Raw genomic sequence first — 21,420 nt, 5'->3', positions numbered from 1 at the left:
TTAAATCAGTGTACAATTAGTCAACAAAAAGGGAAAATAGATGGTTAACCTATTATTGTGTTGTTTTAAAACCAAATTTTTTTTGCTTTTTTTGCTTTTGCTTCCTTCAGAGGATTACCTAGCTGAAATAGATGCTTTTCTTTAATTTCTGGACATCAGTCTTAATTTGGTGGTGCCATGCTGCTGTCTTGTTTGTCAAAGCCTGTAAAGCATTGAGCCTTAGGAGTTAGACAGGATGCACTTCAGTACAGCCATTAGTCTCACAGGTGTGTGGTCCTGTTTTTGTGTATTGATGTAGGATTCTGCCAAAGGACTCTCCATGTTTACAGGAGAAGAGGAAATCTTTGCCTTTCAGCGTACTCTTTCACGGCTCACAGAAATGCAGACTGAACAGTACTGGAATGATGGGGACAGAAGCAAAAAAACATAATTAAAAGCTGAATGAAATCACCAAGAAGTAAAATTACAGCATGAAATCACCAAGAAGAAAAATTGGAAAAACTTCGGAAAAGCACTGGAAAGCTTTTTAGCACAACTTGAATAATAATTGCACTTTATTATCTGGACCATGTTTTCTTTCATTGGTAGTCTCTTGAGTTTAAGACATGAGGTCTCAGTTATTTTTCTGTACCACTAGTGTGTGGATATGTGAAATTTTGCCTTCATTTGTTCTTCTTCAAACCTGTCTGGATGTCTGGGTCCACACAGTGGTGGGGAATGGAGTTTAAGCCAGCTGGTGGCTGGTCACCAGTAGGGTTCCCCAGGGCTCAGTATTGACACCAGCCCTCTTCAATCTTTATCAATGGTATGGACAAGGGGATCAAAGTGCACCCTCAGTAAGTTCACAGATGATGCCAAGTTGGGTGGGAGTGTTGATCTGCAGGAGTGCAGGAAGGCTCTGGACAGGCTGGATCAATGGGTGAGGCCAATTGTATATTGTTCTACAAGGCCATGTGCCAAGTCCTGCCCTTGGGTCACAACAACCCCAGGCAGCACCACAGGCTGAGGTAGAGGGGCTGGAAAGCCCAGGGAGAAAAGGACCTGGGGGTGCTGGTCAACAGAAAATGAGCCTGCTATGCCCAGGTGGCCAAGAAGGCCAATGGAATCTTGGCCTGTATCAGCAACAGTGTGGCCAGCAGGAGCAGGGCAGGGATTATCCCCGTGTACCCGCCCTGGTGAGGCCTAACCTTGAGTGCTGTGTCCAGTCTAAGCCCCTCTCTACAAGAAGGACATTGAGGGGCTGGAGCAAGTCCAGAGAAGGGCAATGGAGCTGGTGAAGGGTCTGGAGCACAAATCCTGTAAGGAGCAGCTGAGGGAGCTGTGGGTATTTGGCCTGGAAAAGGAGGCTCAGGGCTGACCTTACTGCTCTCTACAGCCACCTGAAAGGAGGGTGTAATGAGGTGTCGGACCCTTCTCCCAGGCAACCAGTGACAGGATGAGAAGACAATGCTTCAAGATGCTCCAGGGGAGATTCAGGTTGGACATCAGGAAGAATTTCTTCACTGAAAGGATTGTCCAGTATTGGAACAGGCTGCCCAGGGAGGTGGTTGAATCACCATCTCTGTAAGTGTTTAAGAAACTGCTGGACATGGCACTTAGTTCTGTGGTTTATTTGACAGGGTGATGTTTCAACAAAATTGGACTTGATGATTTTGGAATTTTTTTCCAACCTTAATGAGTCTCTAAAATGTAACTTTGATGTTCAGGAAGTTTAATAGGATTAGAATTATTTTGGAGAATTGGTCTACAGACAAAGTTAATGGGCTATGCAGAGTCATTTTATGATGTCACATGAGGTGGGCATGTCATTGTTTATGCACTGCTTCTGTCATGTACAAAGCTGTTTGCACAAAAGAAAAATCAAATGCTTTCTTTAAGAAACTCCTGATATTGTCTTTGCTAGAATCCTGGAACTCCTCTGCAGTGTGCTCTGGTTCTGCTTTTTTGTTGGTTTTTTTTTGTTTGTTTTTTTTTTTTTTTTCCTATTCTCTGAGTCTAGCTATTTCTTGACATTCAGGCTCTGGGAGTTTTTTTTAATTAGACTGTTGCTCAGTCTGGTTCATTGAAAGCTAAATGGTTTTAACTAAGAGAGAACCCTGAGGAGGAGCTTCAAGGTACTTGAAGCTGCACAGGATTAAGATCTAAATAATGGATGGGAAAAAGAGACCTTGATAAGACAGAGTATGCTATAACAAATAAGTGCTAGTTCATGTTTTTCCTAAATTTTGTGGTTCTTGTCTGCCTCTACACCAGTGACATCTCTACCTTGAGTTTTCTTAGGCTTCTTCTCCACCAAACCTTCCCCTGCTGCTAACACACCTGCCCTGATCTGGGGGAAGTAGTGCTCAGTACTACTGAGGCAACTCATCATGTTACCATAGAAATGTGTTTTATGGAAAAGATAGGATAGTTACTGATACCTCAAGACACATTACCCATCCTCATGTTTGTAGTTGGAAACTCTATTTTAGTTAAAGATGTGGTGGTGTCATTCTTGATTTTAATCTGAAACAAAACATGGTATTGTGTGTATTGGCTTATCATGTATTTTTATAAAGTAATCTTAAGAGCATATTTAGAAACTTGGAGTAGAAAAAAACACGTAGATGTACTGAAAAGACTGCCCTCATTTCCTAGGGAGGAGATATATAACACACTGTCCCCAACTTCGGGAGGTTTTCTTGGATTTTGTAACATGGCCTTTTTATGTCTGTTATCAAATTGTCTCCCATCACAATTGCAAAAAGCTTCTAAAAGGGTCTTCTGGGCAGCAGGGAGGGCTGGAGAGATCCTGTGCACTTTACTTTTTTTAGGGAGCCACATGCTCAAGTCTGGTTTTCTGTTCTGATCCCTTCTGTTTCCCTGGAAGTTGCTTACACTGGCTATACCTGCTCCTCAAATAATTTCTAAAGCCTATATTTATAGTTTGGAACTCATGGAACTATATTATTATTCCCACAAGGGTAACTACCATGGAGAATTTTAATGCATATTTATGAAAACTCCAATCAGAATACATTGCTTATACTTAAGAATATCCAAATAATTGGTGTATGCTTTCAGAGATTTGGATGAGGTTTCTCAGCAGAGGGACTATTGACATTCATGCATGTGTGTCTGTATATACAAACACATACATATATTTAATTTATACATGTATATATAAATCTAGATAAAACTAATATATGTAATTTGTGTGTGTTTCTGTATTTATACATGGCACTCTATACTTATCAACCTGGGACTGTGCTGATAACTCTCCTGAAGTTTCCTGAAGCTTCAGCCTTGACTTTTTTGAGTAGCATTCAAATGCCTCCTGCCTTGAACCACAATGTGTTGTGGGAAAATTGGAGATGGTGATAGATGACCTAAGGCATTTTGCATCTGGATATTTATTTACAATCTTTTAAAAACTGTTTATATGTTTAGTCTGTATGTCCTTCTCTGTCAGGTGGTACAGGGGAAATGTGTAATCTTGCAAAATGTAGATGACATGTCTAGGACATATGGGAGAGGAGGTCCTGACAAGTTCTTCATTGCCACAGAGACTGTCTCAGGCCAGGGAAGTGAGGTGTTTCTCCACTGTCCATGTGGGTGATGATGAAGCTCCTTTAACCACAGGATCCCTGTTTGTATTCAAACTGGTGCTGCTTTTCCCATTGGTATTTGAGGCTTTTCTGCAGTCTGATGCACATCCCAAACTCAGATACCCCAGGTTTTTGGAAGCTCCTAAATGCAGTGGGACTGATGTACCATTGAAAGCCTCTAAGGATATAGGTGAGCTCTGTGAAAACACAGGAGATAAGTTCCCAAAAGCTTCCAGAGCCAGCACAGCTTCTGGGATATACTGCTAAAAAAAAAAAAACATAGCGCAGTCTTTCCTTGGCCAGCAAGGAATTTGTCTGTTGGGAGCCTCTGGTAGGTACCAGCAATAATCAAGGAAAAGAAATAGGGAAGATTCCAGAAGTGTTTTGAGACTGAAAACAAGAAAAGTTGCCTAAATCACTGTGCTGTATTTGTGATTGTGCTGCAGACGGAGGTTTGCCACTTTTGGGTCAGGTCCACAGGAAAAATTTATTGGACTGGTTTCTCAGCCAGCCCAGATGTCAGGGCAAAGGGTGCCCCAGTAACCACAGAAGCAGCACATTTATGCCTGTCTACCTCCCTGAAGAAAGTGAGGCCCGATTTGCTTATTTATTATGCTGTAGCATGTATAAAGCCCTTTTCCAGTGCAAAGTTGGAGGTGCTGCTTCTGGGGTCAGACACCTTCCAGGCAACTGGTGCCAGCCAGAATCTTACTGCATACCATGGACAAGAGTGGTTATGTCATGCCCAGGGTCACCTGTGCTCCCAGCTGTCCTGTCCCCTGCTGCCTGGCCTGCTCCTGCTGCTGTGATACAGCAACAGTGCATGACTTTATTCCCACATGTTGTATTTGACAAAACATAAACAGTGAGATGCCTGTGACTGAATTATACATGCTCCATGATAGCTTTTAAAAATTGCTGGATTTGTGCTGGATGCTTCTATGCAGAGTTTAAGTCCTGCCTTTTAAGGTTTTTCTTAACTTGTGAATTCATGTCATCTCAGATCTGCAACAAGTTTTTATTTCCTTTAGTCATTTAGCAAACATTATTGACAAGTTATTTTTAAAGGTCTTTTCAAGTGACCTTTATTGATGTGGCATAATATTTTGCTGTCATAGGAGGCAAAATCTGGGAATTATGTACCATGTGAAACACCTCATGTTTTCTAAAGGTCACGTCCTGGCTGAGAATCTCTCAACTTCTTTCAAATACTTGACTGACCAAAGAATGTTCACAATGCCCAAAAACTTAACTTATTTTTTCTTTTTTTAATAATAAATAGTGCAATTTTGTCTTTCAGAGTTATTGGTTTTCAGTATTTGTTACTGTGCAGATTGAGGGAACAATTGCAGTATTTTGGGTAGAACAAGACAGCCTTCCAAAGACTTTGGAGGTTTTGAAGATGCACTCTTTGCCGATGCAGATTTTTGATCTGAAAAGGAGAACCAATAATGACTTTTCTTTTAGTAAAAGTGTTTGTGATGGCATTATAGCTGGATAGATGTCACCTATTTGTCAATCTAAACATGAAAAAAAGTGACTGACCAGGTTTCAAATCGTGCCCAGCATGGTCACCAACCACGTAACAAGGAGGAAGAACAGCCTCTCTGTCAAGATGTGGCTAACAGAATTAAGATTCAGGATTTTTCTTTCTGCAATTGCCTAGATCTGAACACACCTGGTGCCTCAGTTTCCCAGCTGATGAAATGGGAAAGATGTTACTTTCTTATTTGCTAACTCTGGCGTGCTGCCAGGCTTCCCTCATTAATATTCTAAGATGCTTGCTGAGGCTCTGGGATGAAAATACTTCAGTAAAGTATGTAAATAGTGCAAAAAAATAATTTATCTACTCCGAGTGGATTAGTCTCCTTGTTTGGGTTACAGAATTAATGTCATCCACTGAACACCACATGCCTCTTCATAGTGATTTTGTTTTAAATAATGCATCTATTTTAAGAATCTACTTAAAGAAAAAAAAAAAGATTTGTGATTAAAACCATAAACCATTTGTGTAGTTCTTCTTTTACTTGTAATAACAAATTTTCTATAAGATTTATAACAACCTCAGATCCTATACATGGGAAACAGTGGCTTTGTAAATTCTGTTGGGATTTTCCTTGTATACAGAGTATTTTTTAAAATATGTCATTTTGAATCTAATATATTACAAACTGAACACTGTCAAATCCATCTCTTATTTGGGAAGAATTTATCTTGTAATAAAGAAAAGTTAATCCAGATTTTATAAACTTGTCATTTATTTATGCTATTTTTAGATACGTGTTCTGGATAGACAGACCCACTTTTAATTTGAATAATAGAATGTTAAGGGGTTGGAATGGACCTTTAAAATCATCTAATCCCAACCTTCCCCACCATGGGCAGTGAGTGACACCTCCCACTAGACCAGGTTGATCAAGGCCTTATCCAACCTATCTGGGAACACTGCCAGGGATGGGGCATCCACAGCTGCTCTCGGAAACCTGTTCCAGTGCCTCACCACAACCACTCTCACAGTAAAGAATTTATTCCTAATTGACACTCTAAGCCCTCCCTCTTGCAGTTTAAAGCCATTCCCCCTTGTCCTGTCACTACATACCCTTGTAAAAAGTCCCTCTCCAGGTCTCTTGCAGTGCCCTTTAGGTACTGGAAGGTGCTGTAAGGTCTCCCTGGAGCCTTCTCCAGGCTGAACAACCTCACCTCTCTCAACCTGTCTCCATAGGAGAGGTGCTCCAGCCCTTTGATCTTCATGACTTAGTGTGATTGTTTTTTCTTGAAGCTCTGTATCCAGGGAGCAAATCTGGACTGGCAGCACTGGCAGTTTCTGGGCATGTGGTTGCTTGTACAAGCTGTAGCCATTGCCCTATATATGGTTCAGCTTTTGGGTTGGAATATTCAGGGCTTGTCAGAAAGGTCCTCCTCTAGAAGTAGTTTAGACTTGTCTGCCTCAGTTACTGCTGTCAGCAGGCCTAAGTTTTGGGTTTGGAACCCTGTTTTCCACCTCTTTGGCTCTTACCTCCAACAACTTGAGAGTGAGACAAAATAGTTGTATGCAAACCACAATTAATCCCCGTAATTTGGGATCTTTACTGTTCAAGATGTGCTTTTGCTGTCAGCCAATTAGTTCCATGGTTAGCTGTTACAGGTTTTGCACAGCTAGGGAAATTGCCTGGGGAAGCAGTTAGTTAACACGTAGGCTGGTAGAGAACCCCACACTGCAGGGCTGAGAGGGTCTGAGGATCACTACAGCTCCCCAAGCGTCCTGAAGGATCACCTCGGAGTGTTGAGAATGGGAGAGCACTGCTGTAGCATGGCACTTCCCCATGGATGCCAGCAGCAGACAGGCAGTTCTCGCTCGCAGATGGCAAGCAGTGTTTCACAGTTCGGACTTGAGAAACCAGGGATTTAAAATTTTTAGGTGGGGTGAAACTTTGGGCCTATTTCTATACCTTTTACTGCAAACATTGTATTTTCCCATTTCTTGAAGAGGGATATTGTAATATTGAAAGTCAAGCAGCCAGCTTGCTCCAGTATCTTGCTTGCAGCATTGTGGTATCCAGTGTTTGAGAATAACATCCAGAATGGGATGTCTTACTCTCCCATTACACAACACAGGTTTGTGAAGGAAGAGGCTATACCCTCAACAATGGTTGCATGCCTTGTCACTCATGGAAACATTGGACCCTTTCTCCAGATCAATTTAAGATCCTGTTTTTCCTTCTAACATCCTGCAGCAGTAAGCTGTCAGGATTTAATTAGAAATTTTGCTCAAAAAAAAAGTCCTTTAGCTTTGCTGCCTCCTCTGAAATTATTCCAGAACAGGTTTTGCCAATGTGCTTTTGCAGCTTTGTTTGTCTAGTGGATGCTTCTCTTGTGTCGCCCTGATCCATTTCCTCTCAGAAATGAGCAATCCCCAATGTGTCCATCTCTTGTCAGTGAAGATTGCTCCTCATCTTAGGCTACTTAATATTCTCTTGCTCTGTAATCTCATTTCTGATGGAGAAGCACAGGTTTTTGTGTCTCAGCTTCCCCAAGACCCCTGGGTTTAGAGTTTCCTGCTGCTTGGCTTTGGGTCTCAGGAGCTCTGGCACATATGAAATACGGAGTGTGGGGTCTGGGGGTGCACCCATGCAGCCGCAGAATGGGAGATATTTCTGACCCTTGGGTTTGGGGCACTGCATGCTTTTGCCTCTGTGTCTACTCAAGAGGGGGACTTGCAGTAGCAGTTCTTAGAGTGAGAGGAGAGGGAGGAGGGAGCAGATGGAGGATGCAGGCCACTTGCTCCCTCTCCAGCCTTCTGCATTCTCCACATATTTGTAAAACAACTTTTGTTTTAAATTGAATTGATTTCTAAGAGAGCCATTAAAATACAGAAATGCTTCTCACTGACCTAGTACTCTGCATTCATGTTGGTAAAATTTTGGATGTGTTTCTATAGTCCTCCCGCCAGTTCTTTGTCAGGGTGAAGGGTTTAGTTGGCTCTGTTAATCCACTCTCTAGCTGAAATTGTTCATTTAAATCATTATAAAAATCCACTCTTTTCCAATGTGAATCCTATATTCCCAGATTTGAGTACTGCTGCCAGTGCAAAGACTTCAAATTCTCTGAGTGCCACCACATAATGTCAGTCCAAAGCCAAATTGCAAACACTTATCCACAATTCCCCTTACTCAGCTTTAAGCTAATTTTTCCAGCAGGCAACAATAGCCATAAAAGTATAAGGGAAGAAGATTTCAAGAGCTTGAGATATGGTTAACCAATTTCTTTACAAGCTGTGGGATAATTCTACCACATTCTCTTATTGGCAAGAAGTTACTGAATGTGTTTTTAGCACATGGTTCTTCAGTGTCACAGTAATTAAGAGCAATCACAGCCACTGAAAAATGAAGCATGGAACAAAAGATCAAGTGATTGTTTAACCTGAAGTCAACCAAACCAGGAAAGGTCAGCTCACCAACATGAAGAAAAAAGCTTTGAGTGCTCTGGTCTTTTACAATTAGCAAAGGCAAACACACTTGTGTAACTTTTTCTACATGCAGTGATGGAAAATGTTCAGGTCACAACAAGATGTGTTGGGCAGTGAGGTTTGTTCCTGCAGGCCTGTTAAGAGCATCGCTCATGTCAGGTCTTTCCTGTAGCTGAGGTTTATGTGCCCAGCAACATTTCCCTGCTAATCGAGGTTCACACACTATAAACAGCTAACAAAGTTCCTCAGAGGGCAGGGGGAGCAAAGCTGGATGGAAACACAGTCAGAGGACCAGTCTCCTCCAGTTGCAGTCGATATCTCCCAAAAAGTAACATTTCAGAGGCCAGTGGAGAGAGGAGCAATTACTGTCCAGCAAAATTACAATCTGAATAGGCTGCCATTTTCAGTGCTTTGCTAGGATGGCTGTGATTGCTATAGAAACTTCTGAAAGTGAGACAGAGAGGTTTTCCAGCACTGGAAATTGCGAATGGAGGTTAGACTGGGTGCAAAGCCCATTCAGTCAGACAGCTGCCAATCCAGCCTCTTTGCCAAGTAGATTGTAGGAAATGCTGATTAAAATGTCCATGGAATGCACCAGGCAAATTAAATTTCAATCACAGCCGCCTGGGCAGTTTTGGTGGGCAGACAGCTCCAGCCTGTGGTGCACCTGGGCTTGCTCTACCCCTCTCCCACGGCCACCTGCCCCTTGCACGCAGGTACTGCAGTGATGCTGCAGCCATGGCAGCCCAAGGCATACAAGTGAGATGAGGTGGTAGTGACTGGTCTAGTAGAGGATGTCTGGGGCTGAGGGGGAAAGCCAGACATCATTCCTGGTAAGGGAGCAGTGTCCCTCCCCACTCCAGCTTTGACATTTCTCCCAGGGCACAAGCCCAGGAGATGAGGGCTGCTGCCATGTGACTGGGCTGGCACCTCCTGCCTGTCTTGCCCACCCTACTCCCTGTGTTGGCATTTAAACAGGACTGCTGTCTTTGAACATTGCCTGCCAATCCCTTCCCCTCCAAACAGCCTGCAGTGGACAGCTGAAACTCTCTCTTTGGGGCAGAACTGCTGGCAGTACAGCCAAAAGCTTGCCACAAACCAGGAGACAAACCTAAGCCTGAGGGAGGTGTTGATGCTTGGGACTTCCCCTTTTCCACCTTTTCATCAGCTTAGACAAGCCCCTCCCACAGTTCGTCCCCAGTTTTGGTGGGACACCAGATGCAGATGCAGCTGCAAGTCCAGTAATGTTTCTTCTTAAGAAGCTGCTCTGACCTCCTTTCCTTACCCCCAGTACCCAGCCCTTTCATCTGTGCTGGGTGAGGGTTTAATAACTTTTTATGTTCATTGCTCGCCTTGGTAAAAGAGCTTGTCACCCTTCTGGCAGCAGGCTTGCAGCAGTTATTCCAGTGCCTTGCTCCCCACTGATCCCATAAAGGCATGTTGGTATTAGCAGGCTTTATCACCATCATGGTTTCATTTCCTTCTCTTTCCTGTCTCTCCTTAGCCTCCTTTGGTTTAACTCCAGGCAGAAGCCAGAGGAGTCTCAGCCAGGTAAGTGCAGACACAGGCAATGCTGTGAAGCAGTCACAAGGCCATTTCTCTCCTCCTCCACAAGCTGGGTACAGTCGGTGTGCCAGGCTCAGGAAGCTTCAGTGCTGTGTCCCTTCACAACCATTCCACTTAGGATAGCTGCTTTCCCAGTCACACTTGGCTTTGAGACAAAACAATAAAAGCATTTTGTGAAGCAAAGAAATCTCTTACTTACTAGTATTGCAGTTTCCAAAGGTTCTTCATAGGGTGTGCTTGGGGAAAAAAAAAGTTTGCATTTAGGTACACAAAATAACATGGCCTGCATAAATAAAGGCAATGAGATTTGTCTTGCAGCATAAGGGTGAACAATGCAGAAAGTCACACTTATCAAATCCATGAAATGGAAAAAAGCTCTTTTGGTAGTGAATAAAATGGGTATTTTGGTTTGGTTGTGATTCTGTTCATTTACAATTCCTTAATACACAGTTCTTTAAAAGTCAGAGTGACTTCATCCTCTGCTCTCAGAGCACCTGAGGACAAACATCAAGACATCTGCTCAAGCCAGTGCCTGTCACTGCCTGCCCAGCCTTTTTACATACATTGGTTATTTGTTTTACTAACACCAAGCTGCAGCAGTACTGTCTATGTATATATATATTACATGTGCTAAAGGAGTTATGAATGGGCTCTGCAGTCCTTGTGGCCTGTAACTGCTCCCACAGCCATGAGTTAAGACTTGGTTAATGGATGCTAATCTGTCAATTCTTGAACAATTCAGGAAATTAGTTATTGACATAATGGAGAAATTATCTGAGTGTATCACAGCAACCCATACTTGAGGACACCTCTGTCTGCTAAGGTTGACCTTAATAATTAACAGCTTTACCCAGCGCCCCAGAGGTGCTTTAAAAGGCAAGAGGCTGAAGGTTAAATAGCTTCTGTGCATCAGATGTGCTCATTACACCAGTATGTCTATAATGGCTTTTCTGAAGCTACAGCAGCTTGTTAATTGATTGTTCTCATTTCACAGTCTTTCCAGGGGTCCCCTGTACCATTATAAAGCTGTGTTCTCGTCCTTGCCAGATTCCTTTTTCCTGTTCAGACTAACTAGTGTTCCCTCTCTGAACAGGGACTGCTTTCCATCCCTCTGCTTGCCCTTGGAGGGCTGTATGGTGCTGCTTGGGCACCCTCCATCCCACTCCTACACCTCAGCTCTTCCTTTTGTCACACTCAACAGGCTTGACAGCCAGCTGCCTGTTATTTAACCACCCACCTCCACAGCACAGCATCCAGGCTGCCCTGCAGTTCTCCTTGGTTTGGTCCAGCATTTATTTCAGTTTTCCAAAATGAGGTGGCAATGATGAATCAGAAGCAAAGTGTCATAAGTGGCTTGGTGTGGAAGAAGAACAAGGTTTGCAAGGACAGCATGACTAACCAGGAAACCACCAACCAGGAAACCACCATTCATCAGTCACAGCAGGGCTTCCTGAGGGGAAGGTCCTGCTTGTCAAACTTCATTTTACAAGGGAACCCACCTAGCTGATAAAGGGAAGCCAGTTGATGTAATCTTTTTGAATTTCAGTAAGGCTTTCAATACTTTCTCACAGTATCCTTCTGGACAAAATGTCAGGCACACAGCTGGATAAACACATCATGCCATGGGTGAGCAACTGGCTCACCAGTCAAGCACAAAGGGTTACAGGGAGTGACATACTGGTGACCTGATTCCACAGGTCCACAGGGCTGCAATTTACGAGTGCTCTTCATGTGCTCTTCAATGTGCTTTTCAACATCTTCATAAATTACTTAAATGCAGAATCTGGAGGGATCTTGTGTAAGTTGGCTGATGATACAAAATTGGGAGGAGGTGTTGACTCCCTCGAGAGCACAGAGGCCCAGCAGAGAGATCTTGGCAAATTAGAGGACTGGGCAATCACCAACCATACGAAATTAAATGAGGAAAAGTGCCAGAATCTGCACCTGAGATGGGACAACCCTGGATGTATGGACAGACTGGGGAACGAGAGGCTGGAAAGCAGCACCTTGGAAAGGGGAAGAGGAGGGGCAGACACTGATCACTTCTCTGTGGTGACCTGGAAAGGGAATGGCCTGAAGTTGGGCCACGGGAGGGGGGAAGGTTAGGTTGGATATTAGGAAAAGGTTCTTCACCCAGCGGGGGCTGGGCACTGGCACAGGCTCCCCAGGGAAGTGGTCACAACACCAAGCCTGAAAGAGTTCAAGAAGCATTTGCACAATGCTCTCAGAGGCAAGGTGTGATTCTTGTAGTGGTGCTGTGCAGGGCCAGGAGCGGGACTTGAATGAACCTGAGGGATCCTTCAAACTCAGCATATTCTATGATTCTGTGATCCTATGACCTGCATCTCTGATAAACTGCTACAGCTGGAAACAGAAAAACTTTCTGAACTGAGGACACATTTGCCAGCTCATTTAGGGCTGAAGCCATGAAGCTATTAACGCCACAAGCACCTGCCTATGTCCCAAATAAGAAATGAGCTTCAGAAGTCTCAGCCTTTGGGTCAAAATCCTTCAATGTATTTAGAGTGGAAGATGGATGCCTATAAAAGAGAAGCTGGACTCTAATATCTCCTGTTTTTCAAACAGAAAGATGTTTGAATATTTTTTTGCATATTAACAGGGTAAGCAGAGGGTAGAAGCAGGGCAAAGCGAGTTTCAGTAGAGCTTCCCATTTCTTGGCTTAAAAGAGACACAAGCTCCCATCTTCCTATTAACTTCACTTCTTCACTTCAGCTCTCCCATGGAAGGGGGGATGTACAAATCCCTGCTGTGCTACAGGTTCTGGGGAGATTTTACTGTTTCACTTGGACTGAGATGCTCCTGTTGAAGGGAGATGTTAGGGAAGCTGTCAGGATTTGTGGGTTCCTCTCCTCTAACTTTAGTGCATCTACCATCAGTGACAACAGACAAGTTCAATGCTGTATTTTAAATGAATTGAGGCACCACTGTTCCATTATCCAGGCAAAACAGAGAGTCCAGACTAAGGCAGGATAACCCGTAAATTACCATGAAAGACTGACTGAGAAGGGAAAGCTAGCCCTAGTGCTGTAGGACTGGGTGCATCACACGCCACCATCTGACTCCACTGTGTGTTGGGATCTCCTCTCTTGCCTCAGGGGAGGAAAAATTTTGTTTCTCACCCTTTCCTAGCGGAGTGTGCATGCACTTGCATCGCTCTCTCTTCAGCAGGCTGTTGTAGGGCCAAGCAGGCAATTTCTCCTCAACCATGCTCGTTGTTTCTGCAATTCAGTGGCACTTCCAGTCAAAACGCATTGCCTGTTCTTCGCTCGTCTTCTCCAGACTCTGCACATGCTGGCCTCTCTGATGGTAAAAAATTAGCAGGCTGGGGCTATGAAATCCTAGACTGGCAAGGATTTGTGGGGATATCTGTCCTTAGGATAACAGGAGTCATCCAGATAGCCCAGGTTCCCCATAAGACTTGCACCTTCTGAGGCTCTGGAAAGACATCCACTCACTATGCTATCAGTCACTTCCCAGTGAAAAAGGGAATTCCTGCCTCAGGACACTGCTTTCGGCTTACTCCTACCCTTGCTTGCAAAATCACAGAATCAGAATCACAGAATAGCTTGGATAGAAGGGACCTTAAAGTTCCCACCCCACCCCACCCCCCCCCCCGCCATGGACACCAACACTTTCCACTACACTAGGTTGTTTACCGTCCCACCCAACCTGGCCTTGAACACTTCCAGGGATGGGGCATCCGGAGCTTTTCTGGGCAAGCAGTTCCAGTCCCAGTTGCAGTCCCAGTTCCCTTCCATATTCTAAATCCGCTCTGGAAAGCGGCCGCCGGGGTCGGGCTGAGGGCGGCCTGCAAGGCGGGCAGAGCCCACAAGATGGCGGGCACGCTCCGCGGCCGGGCGGCGGCGGCGGTGGGGGGCGGCCTGGAAAGGAGAGGGTGAAATACACAAAATACACCCCAGACTGTCACCGCCAGCCTGGGAACAAAGGCAAACACACCGTACTAGCCTGGGCTGAGATCCCTTTCAGAAAGTTCAGTCTGGAGTGGAGAAGAGTGGGAGGGGATCCCATTGATGCATATTTATCTGCCTCAAAGGCAGGAGCCAGGATGGTGCCAGACCATTTTCGGTGCTGCCCGGCGACAGGATGAGGAGCAATGGACGTGAACTAAAAAACAGTAAGTTCCACCTCAACATGAAGCAGAACTTATGTTATTGGAATAGGCTGCCCGTGGAGGTTGTGGAATGTCCTCACCAAATCCACCTGGACATATTCCTGTGTCACCTGCTCTAGGTGACCCTGCTTTGGCACAGGATTCCGACTGGATGATCTCCAGAGACCCCCTCCAACCCGAAAAATTCTGTGGAGTGCTGGGAAAAAAAAAAAAAAAAAAAAAAAAAAAAAAGGGAGACATCAAACACCCACACTCCAGCATGGGATACAGCCCTGTGTCCCATGTCGGGCAGGGTGGACACAAAAATGGGGGCAGAGGGGTCGTGAGGGGCTGCAGGGTGGCTGCTGGACAGGGAAGTGTGGAGCAGGTGGGCAGCAGAGCCTTCCACGGGACAGGGATGACCCAACCTTCACCATGATTTATGTTTTTAAACAGATTTCTGTTTTTAATACACAACCAGTCAACTATAACTTGGTTTTGGGAAGCAAGGGCTTCCTTGAAATTGGGGCTGCTTTATATCACAGAATAATCTTAATTGGAAGGGACCCACAGGGATCATCAAGACCAGCTCCTGGCCCAGCACAGGACCATCCCCAAGAGTCACACCATGTGTCTGACAGTACTGTCCTAACTTCTGGAACTCTCTTGGTGCTGTGACCCCTTTCATGTTGCTTGATCCTATCCCAGCCTTCTCTCCATGGCCAGATCTGCCTTGCAATAGCTCAAGTTGAATCCTCCTGGTCACAGCACCAGCAGAATCCTTTGCTGCCGGGTATAGGGCAAAAGCCACAGGCAAGCCCCCAAAAAGCCTTTGGAAAGCTTCTGCATGACTACCCTGTGACAGGGATCCACCTGGTTCCCTGTCTCCAACCATCATTTTTAGCATTTTTTGGCAGCATGTTGCCTGGGTGATGGAAAGCTGTCTCCACCCTGGGCTGCAGAAGATCTTAGTGGGGATCATTGCTGCTCCTGCATGTGGGGACTTTTTGGCAAGTGGAGCTGGTGGTGCCACCTATTCCTGGGATTCTCACTGCACATACAGGTGGTCTTATGAGAAACAGTGACTCACACAACTTCAGATGCAGCTATGAATTCCCCACATTCAAGGGCAGCTGTGTTGATGAGTTGTTCTCTGTATTTCAGTGAAGAAATCTCTCTATTGTGGTTGTCTTCTGCTGGGATCCTGTTCTCAAAAAATCACAAAATCTGGAACAGACTTAGAGGAGTCTGGCTTTTGAACATGCCTGAAACCCCAATACTCTGAAATCTGGAGCACTTGTAGGATTTGGCTTACGACAGGCTCCTCAAAAATATCCCCATGACTATGCCTTTATAAAAAAAGATGGCCCTTGCTTGGGCTTACTATGGTTAAGAGCTTCAAGAAGCTCTCTAGTCCAGTTCTGCCACCCCTTCATCATCAGTGTCTCCACCTCTCCTCCTCCCACAGGGTTCAGCTTGCAGAAATCCTATCTACTGACAACATCCAAGGAGAATGTATGGACTGAATCCTCTCCAAAAACATGAGCAAAGAAACTAGAAGGTACAGAGGGGATGGGTCAACCTCTGTTTAACATTTTATGGGTTGTTGTTTGGTTTGGGTTTTTTAAAAATTATTTTGTTGTTTGTTTCTATTATGAGAACAGTTCTTGTCTGCCTAGTCTTCCCCATGTGATTTCCCCTTTCAGGCTCATACCTCTGTTGATTGGTGCAAGCAGCTCCTTCTGCATTCAGGTTCTGCTCTTCTGAGGCACCAAACTTTCCCCTCATAAAGTGCAAGCACTCCATGTGGCACTCAGGGAGTCAGGCATTTCAATGCTTGGTGTTCTTGCATACTTAAGTACATTTCAGGCTCTATTTCTTAATCCTCAAGTGTTCAAAAAATGCTAAATTTAAGTGGAAAATATAGATGAACTTGTTAAACATTGGTCCCTCTTTGGCTTAACTAAAGGAAGAAAATATATCCAGATTTTTTCAAGTCAAACTATTGCACAAACACATTGAAGGGAGGTACATAAGAGGACACCTTCCCTAGAAAACTTCATACCTGTAGAGAATCTGCTGGAACAGAAGTCTGACGATATGCAGAAAAATTACCTCAGTGTTTCAAGATTATTGGTCCATGTAGAGTGAAGAAGAAACAAGGAAAAAAAATCAGCTGCAATCAAGCATGCTAGAGCATAACTCTCTCTGCAGATCTCTTCTCATAACAGTCCAAGCCCTGAAAGAACTGGCATCAACAGATGCTGAAGCCTACTGAAGGCCTTTAATGTAGCAAGTCACTGAACTTTGATGGAGCTGGCTTTTCTGGAAAGTCAGCTGGATTGCCAGGGTAACCACATCACAAAAGGATGCAGGATGGAAGGATACAGACATTTGCTGAAAATTTTTATGGGGATGACAAAAATTAAATGAAACTGGACGTCCTAGAAAACAGTTTTCACATTCATCATGTCTCTTGGCTGGATTCTGCAACATTACAGAAACATTTCTATAAGAATTGATTAATTCTCGCATTCTGGGCCCTGGAGAGCTTCCCATGCTGTTCAGAATAGGTAGGGGGTTTTTTTGAGTACAGGCTTAGAGGTGAGATCCAAGCCAGCTGGGCAGGGCCAACATCCTTCAGTTACACATCACTATGCATATGACTGAATCCTGTATCAACAAGCTGGAAGGAAAGAGAGTAAAAGGACTATCTGCTTATTTTATCCACATTTAGCATCAGGATATTCATATAAAAGAGGATGAACTGTGGGGACAATAGTAAACTAATCAGAGACAGGGAGCAAAGGTGAATCTTTTCTCTGAGCCAAAGAATAACCTTCATCTGGCCAATGACTAAACAAATGGATCCAAGCTACAGGGTAAAGTTAAAAGCAACATTGATCCAGAGTTTAAAGAAGTTTTAGACTCATGGGTTCAGTTCAGACTAAAACACGGGTTCTTAAGTTCTAAAACTAAATGTTTCTTAAAGTCTGGTTGGGCTCGTGCCTGGGTCTGTTTGCAACTGCAGTCTTTGCAGAAAAGCCTACCAGCGGCTGCAGGACTTCACCACTTCCATCTCCCCAGCCAAAGCCTTATTCTTCTTAAATCCTCTGTACTTTCCTGTGCTGGAGCTCTTCACTCATGCAGACACTTCTGCTGCTTTCTAGAGGTATGGAGGCTTCAGGAAAACTGGTTAGAAAATTTTTTGCATATCCTCCAAAAAAAACCCCAAATCTAAAACAAACATGAAACCCCACCCCTCCAATAAAATTTTCATTTTCTTCAAAGGGGTTTTTTCCCCACATAAAATTAAGTTCAGGACTCTTACTATTTGGAGATCTCAGTTAAATCCCTGCTCTACCTCTAACTTCCCTGTTCTAGAGAGTCTATAAACCAGGTTAATGGTTTGTGGGTATTGACAACAATACTGCATGACAACTGGATGACAACTCCATCCCTTCATTTCATGCAACCATAGAATAGTTTGGATGGGAAGGGACGTTAAGGATTATCTAGTTCCCACCCCCTGTCAGGGGCAGGGACACCTTCCACTAGATCAGTTTACTTCAAACTCCATCCAGCCTGGCCCTGAACACTTCCAGGGATGGGGCATCCACAACTTCTTTGAGTAACTTGTTTGAGTGTCTCACCACCCTCACAGTAAAGAATTTCTTCCTAACATCTAATCTAGACCTATCCTCTTTAAGCTTAAAACCATTCCCCTTTACACATATAAAAAGCTGCTCTCCCTCACTTTTATAAGCCACTTTAAGTACTGGAAGGCTGCAATGAGGTCTTCCTGTAGCCTTCCCTTCTCCATCAAGAGAAGAGCAATCCCAGCTCACTCAGCCTGCCTGGGCAGGAGAGGTGCTCCATCCCTCTGATCATCTTCTTGGCCTCCTCTGGACTCACTCTAACAGGTTCTCATCTTTCATGTGCTGAGAACCCCAGAGCTGGATGCAGCACTCCAGACAGGGGCTCAGAGAGCAGAGAAGGGGGCAGAACCACCTCCCTTGACCTGCTAGCCCTCCCTCTAGATGCAGCCCGGGATGTGTTTGGCTTTCTGGGCTGCAAGTGCTCGGCTGGCTTATGTCCAGTTTTTCATCCATGAGAACCCCAAATCCTTCTCCACAGGGCTGATCTCCGTGAGTTCTTCTGCCAGTCTGTACTGTCTGGGATTGCCCTGACCCAGCTGCAGCACCTTGAACTTGTTGAACCTCATGAGGTTCTCATGGGTCCACGTCTCCAGTTTGTCCAGGTTCCTCTAGATGGCATTCCTTCCCTCTGTTGTGTCAACTGCACCGCTCAGCTCTATGCCATCTGCAAACTTGCTGCGGGTGCACTTGGTCCTACTGTCATTAATAAAGATACTAAAGAGACAGAGCCTCAAGGGACACCACCTGGCACCAGCCTCTACCTAGGCATAAAGTCTCTGACCACAACTCTCTGGCTGAATCCATCCATCCAGCTCTCTGGCCTTATCCACCAAACAGACGACCTTTCAAATCCATGTCTCTCCAATTTGAAGATAGGGATGCTGTGTGGAAATCACTTGCCTTGTTTCAGGTCTGACTTTGTACATAATTTCCCTTTGGAACAAGGAAAAGGGAACTAACTTTTCTTAGGGCTTGAGAGAATAAAATACTTGCATCATCCCTGGCAGATAGGGAATAAGCAGGAAAGCATTGGAACCCTAGAAAAGGCAACAGGAGAGAAGAAATTCCTGATTTCCATCACCAATTTTTTGGTTTTCTGGAAAAGGAGCCTTGCTTTTAAAATTAGATTACAGCACTTCTCTAGATACAGACTACAGTATTTTGCAAAGATACCTTAGTGTGTTTCCATCAATAGCTACAGCAGCTACAAATTTGTACTTCTGGATGAAAGGTACTTTATCAAAAAGTTCCCGACAAGCTGTTGTCTACACAGCACACCACTGACATACCCATCCTGTGAGAAATCTGTGCAAGAAAGTCAGGGTTTGTTTTGTGAAATTACAGGTAGGAAGCACCCTCCAAAACATCCCACACCACAGATTAATCAATGCAGGAAAATACACTGAGTTCAGTGGCAAAGGCAATACAAGGAAACGGATACTAGGGAAACTAAGAGGTGTGAAGAACAGGCAAGTCCAAAGCTTAAGAAGATGAAATAAAAAAAAAAAAAAGAAAAAGGAAACTACTTATCCCAGCTACCGCTGAGCCGCTGAACATCATGAATTTTTACTCATGCTCTCCTAAATTGAAAGGTGCTGATACCAATCTGTACAGAGAGCTTGTGGACTGGAGAAAGGTTGTTCTTGTGTTGAGAGTAGAGCAAACATTAGTAAAGCCCCAAGCAGGTAAAAGACACAGTCCTTCTAGAAGCAGAGGTCACAGAAGAGTGCCAGGGATGAGGCTGTCATTCTGATTCCTCCCTTCCACTTTCTGCTAAGTGCTGTTTTTCTCAGTCTCTCAGAGGTTAAGGACAGATGGGAACCATAAGATCTTCACAGCTCCTTTGGGAGCTGTTAGTCAAGCCTGTCACACATCACAGTCCTTCAAACCTCACCTGTTTACCTTGCCTGAGACTTGACTGCAGTGTCCCTCACGCTTTTAACTGTAGTTGGTACACACCCTTCAGAAACAGGCCTGTCTTGGCTTGGACACATCTGGAAAATGTTCCAACTACCCTGACAGCTTGCTATGGTGATTAACCACCTTCATTCCAATAAATTTGTTCCCAGTTTTTCATATGAATGTATCTGATTTCAGCTTGCTGAAACACATTCTCATAATTTACTAGATTAAAGAGCCTTTCAGTACCTGATATTTTTCTTCCAAGGAAGTTCCTTCACCATCATAATCAATTCTCTGCTCGGCCTTTTTTGATAAACTAAAGAGACAAAGTGCTTCATGTCTCCCATTGCGAAGCATTTTCTTCAGGCTCTGAATCATTTTGTGTGGCTCTAATGTTCCACCACCCATTTTTCAATATCAATTTATAATATGCAGGCCATCCCAGTGCTGGTCTCACAGTACGTGTTTATATCCATTTGCTTGTCCCTTAGGACTCAAAAAAAAAAAAGAAAAAAAGAAATCTATTCAGAGTCTGAGGCAGATGCAAGCCAGCTTCTTTCTGTCTGGCATTTGGAGCAACCAAAAAAGCCATCAGTCGCCTCCACTGGTGCTGCCATCTCAGCACATAAAGGGAAAGCATAACAAGGCTGTCTCCCTTCTCCCCCATGACACAATTCAACACTGGAAAGCAAGGCTGCCCCTGTGCAGGGTTCTGCTCTGAGCACAGATGACCCCAGACACACCCAGACCACAACCATAGAGATAAACGAGCCAATGGGCACAGACTAGCTGTGTACAGGCTGTTAAACCCTCTCATCAAAGTGTACTGACTGCAGATTTTTTATGCCCATACCTGGGAACTGTTTGGGAAAATCCTGAGGCCAACACTGAGCCAGGGACAGTCTCTCCATGGACCCAGCTGAGCTCCACTCCCTGGGACTGCTCCCCACCACTGCCACCTTCTTTATCAAGAGAGGTAATGCCATCTGAACACAGAACCAGTCTCCAAGGAGGGAGAAGGGTGAAATGGCTCCCTCATTTTCTCCTTCCAAACAGGCCAGCAGCATTTCTAAGACCAGGGAGGCAGCAACAGGCTGGGGCATCTGGCAGTTGCATCAAACCTCTCAATGCAACCTCGTGCATCTCAGCAAGGGAAAGGGCACAGGGCAAAAAGACAAGAAGGAAAAAAAGGCAGTAAAGGCACTTCTGTATAAGCTCAGAGAGAAGAGCTTGTGTCTAGGGCTATGCAGCTGGGATCAAACCCAGGCTGGCAACCTCACCCAAGCTGATGCTTTAGCCCTGGGGGGTCCCTGACCTGCCTGTCCTGCACCAAACATCCACTGGGCACCAGCACCCTGGAGCTTCCTCATCACAGCCTGTCCTGCAGTTGCTTGTCAGAGCTGAAACAGCAGTCACCCAGGAATCCAATGCCAACAAAGCTGAAGGCACTTCACACAGATTATATATAGAAAAGGTGACCAGGCTGTGCCTAAATAAAACTTTGCCTTCAATTCTAGGGTTCTCAGATCAGGAGGCTGAGGGGAGAGTAATTTTAGGAAAATACAATCTCAATCCCAGCTCATCAGAAGGGAACAAAAATACCTGTTG

General features: G+C 44.6%; 2 protein-coding genes across 8 annotated transcripts in view; one reads left to right on the top strand and one right to left on the bottom strand.

The window, feature by feature from the left end:
* Positions 1-5,827, top strand: part of AFG1L (AFG1 like ATPase) — a 65,844-nt gene extending 60,017 nt beyond the window's left edge. The window contains exon 13 of the mRNA XM_014887885.2: positions 299-5,827. Coding sequence (XP_014743371.2) covers positions 299-430 — 132 coding nt within the window. The 3' untranslated portion in view covers positions 431-5,827. The remainder of the gene's footprint in view (positions 1-298) is intronic.
* Positions 5,231-20,406, bottom strand: LOC148224405 (uncharacterized). 7 transcript variants are annotated; one of them, XM_088161936.1, is made up of 8 exons: positions 20,059-20,406; positions 15,966-17,432; positions 15,342-15,455; positions 14,353-14,468; positions 14,098-14,265; positions 13,260-13,440; positions 11,357-11,472; positions 5,231-10,355 (listed from the first exon to the last, which is right to left on the bottom strand). In XM_088161936.1, the coding sequence occupies exons 2-5, from the start codon at positions 16,055-16,057 to the stop codon at positions 14,189-14,191; spliced, it is 399 nt and encodes a 132-aa protein (XP_088018062.1). In that variant the 5' UTR covers positions 16,058-17,432; positions 20,059-20,406; the 3' UTR covers positions 5,231-10,355; positions 11,357-11,472; positions 13,260-13,440; positions 14,098-14,188. The 7 variants fall into 7 exon arrangements, 4 of the variants coding, with proteins under 4 accessions (XP_088018062.1, XP_088018064.1, XP_088018063.1 ...); XM_088161938.1 differs by lacking the exon at positions 11,357-11,472; XM_088161937.1 differs by lacking the exon at positions 11,357-11,472 and having other exon boundaries at positions 5,231-10,264.
* Between the last annotated feature and the right edge of the window lie 1,014 nt (positions 20,407-21,420).

Source organism: Sturnus vulgaris, chromosome 3 (genome assembly GCF_052056855.1).
Source record: "Sturnus vulgaris isolate bStuVul1 chromosome 3, bStuVul1.hap1, whole genome shotgun sequence".
Classification (NCBI taxonomy): Eukaryota; Metazoa; Chordata; class Aves; order Passeriformes; family Sturnidae; genus Sturnus; species Sturnus vulgaris.
Note: the sequence above shows the minus strand (reverse complement) of the source record. Positions and strands in the feature narration are given on the sequence as shown.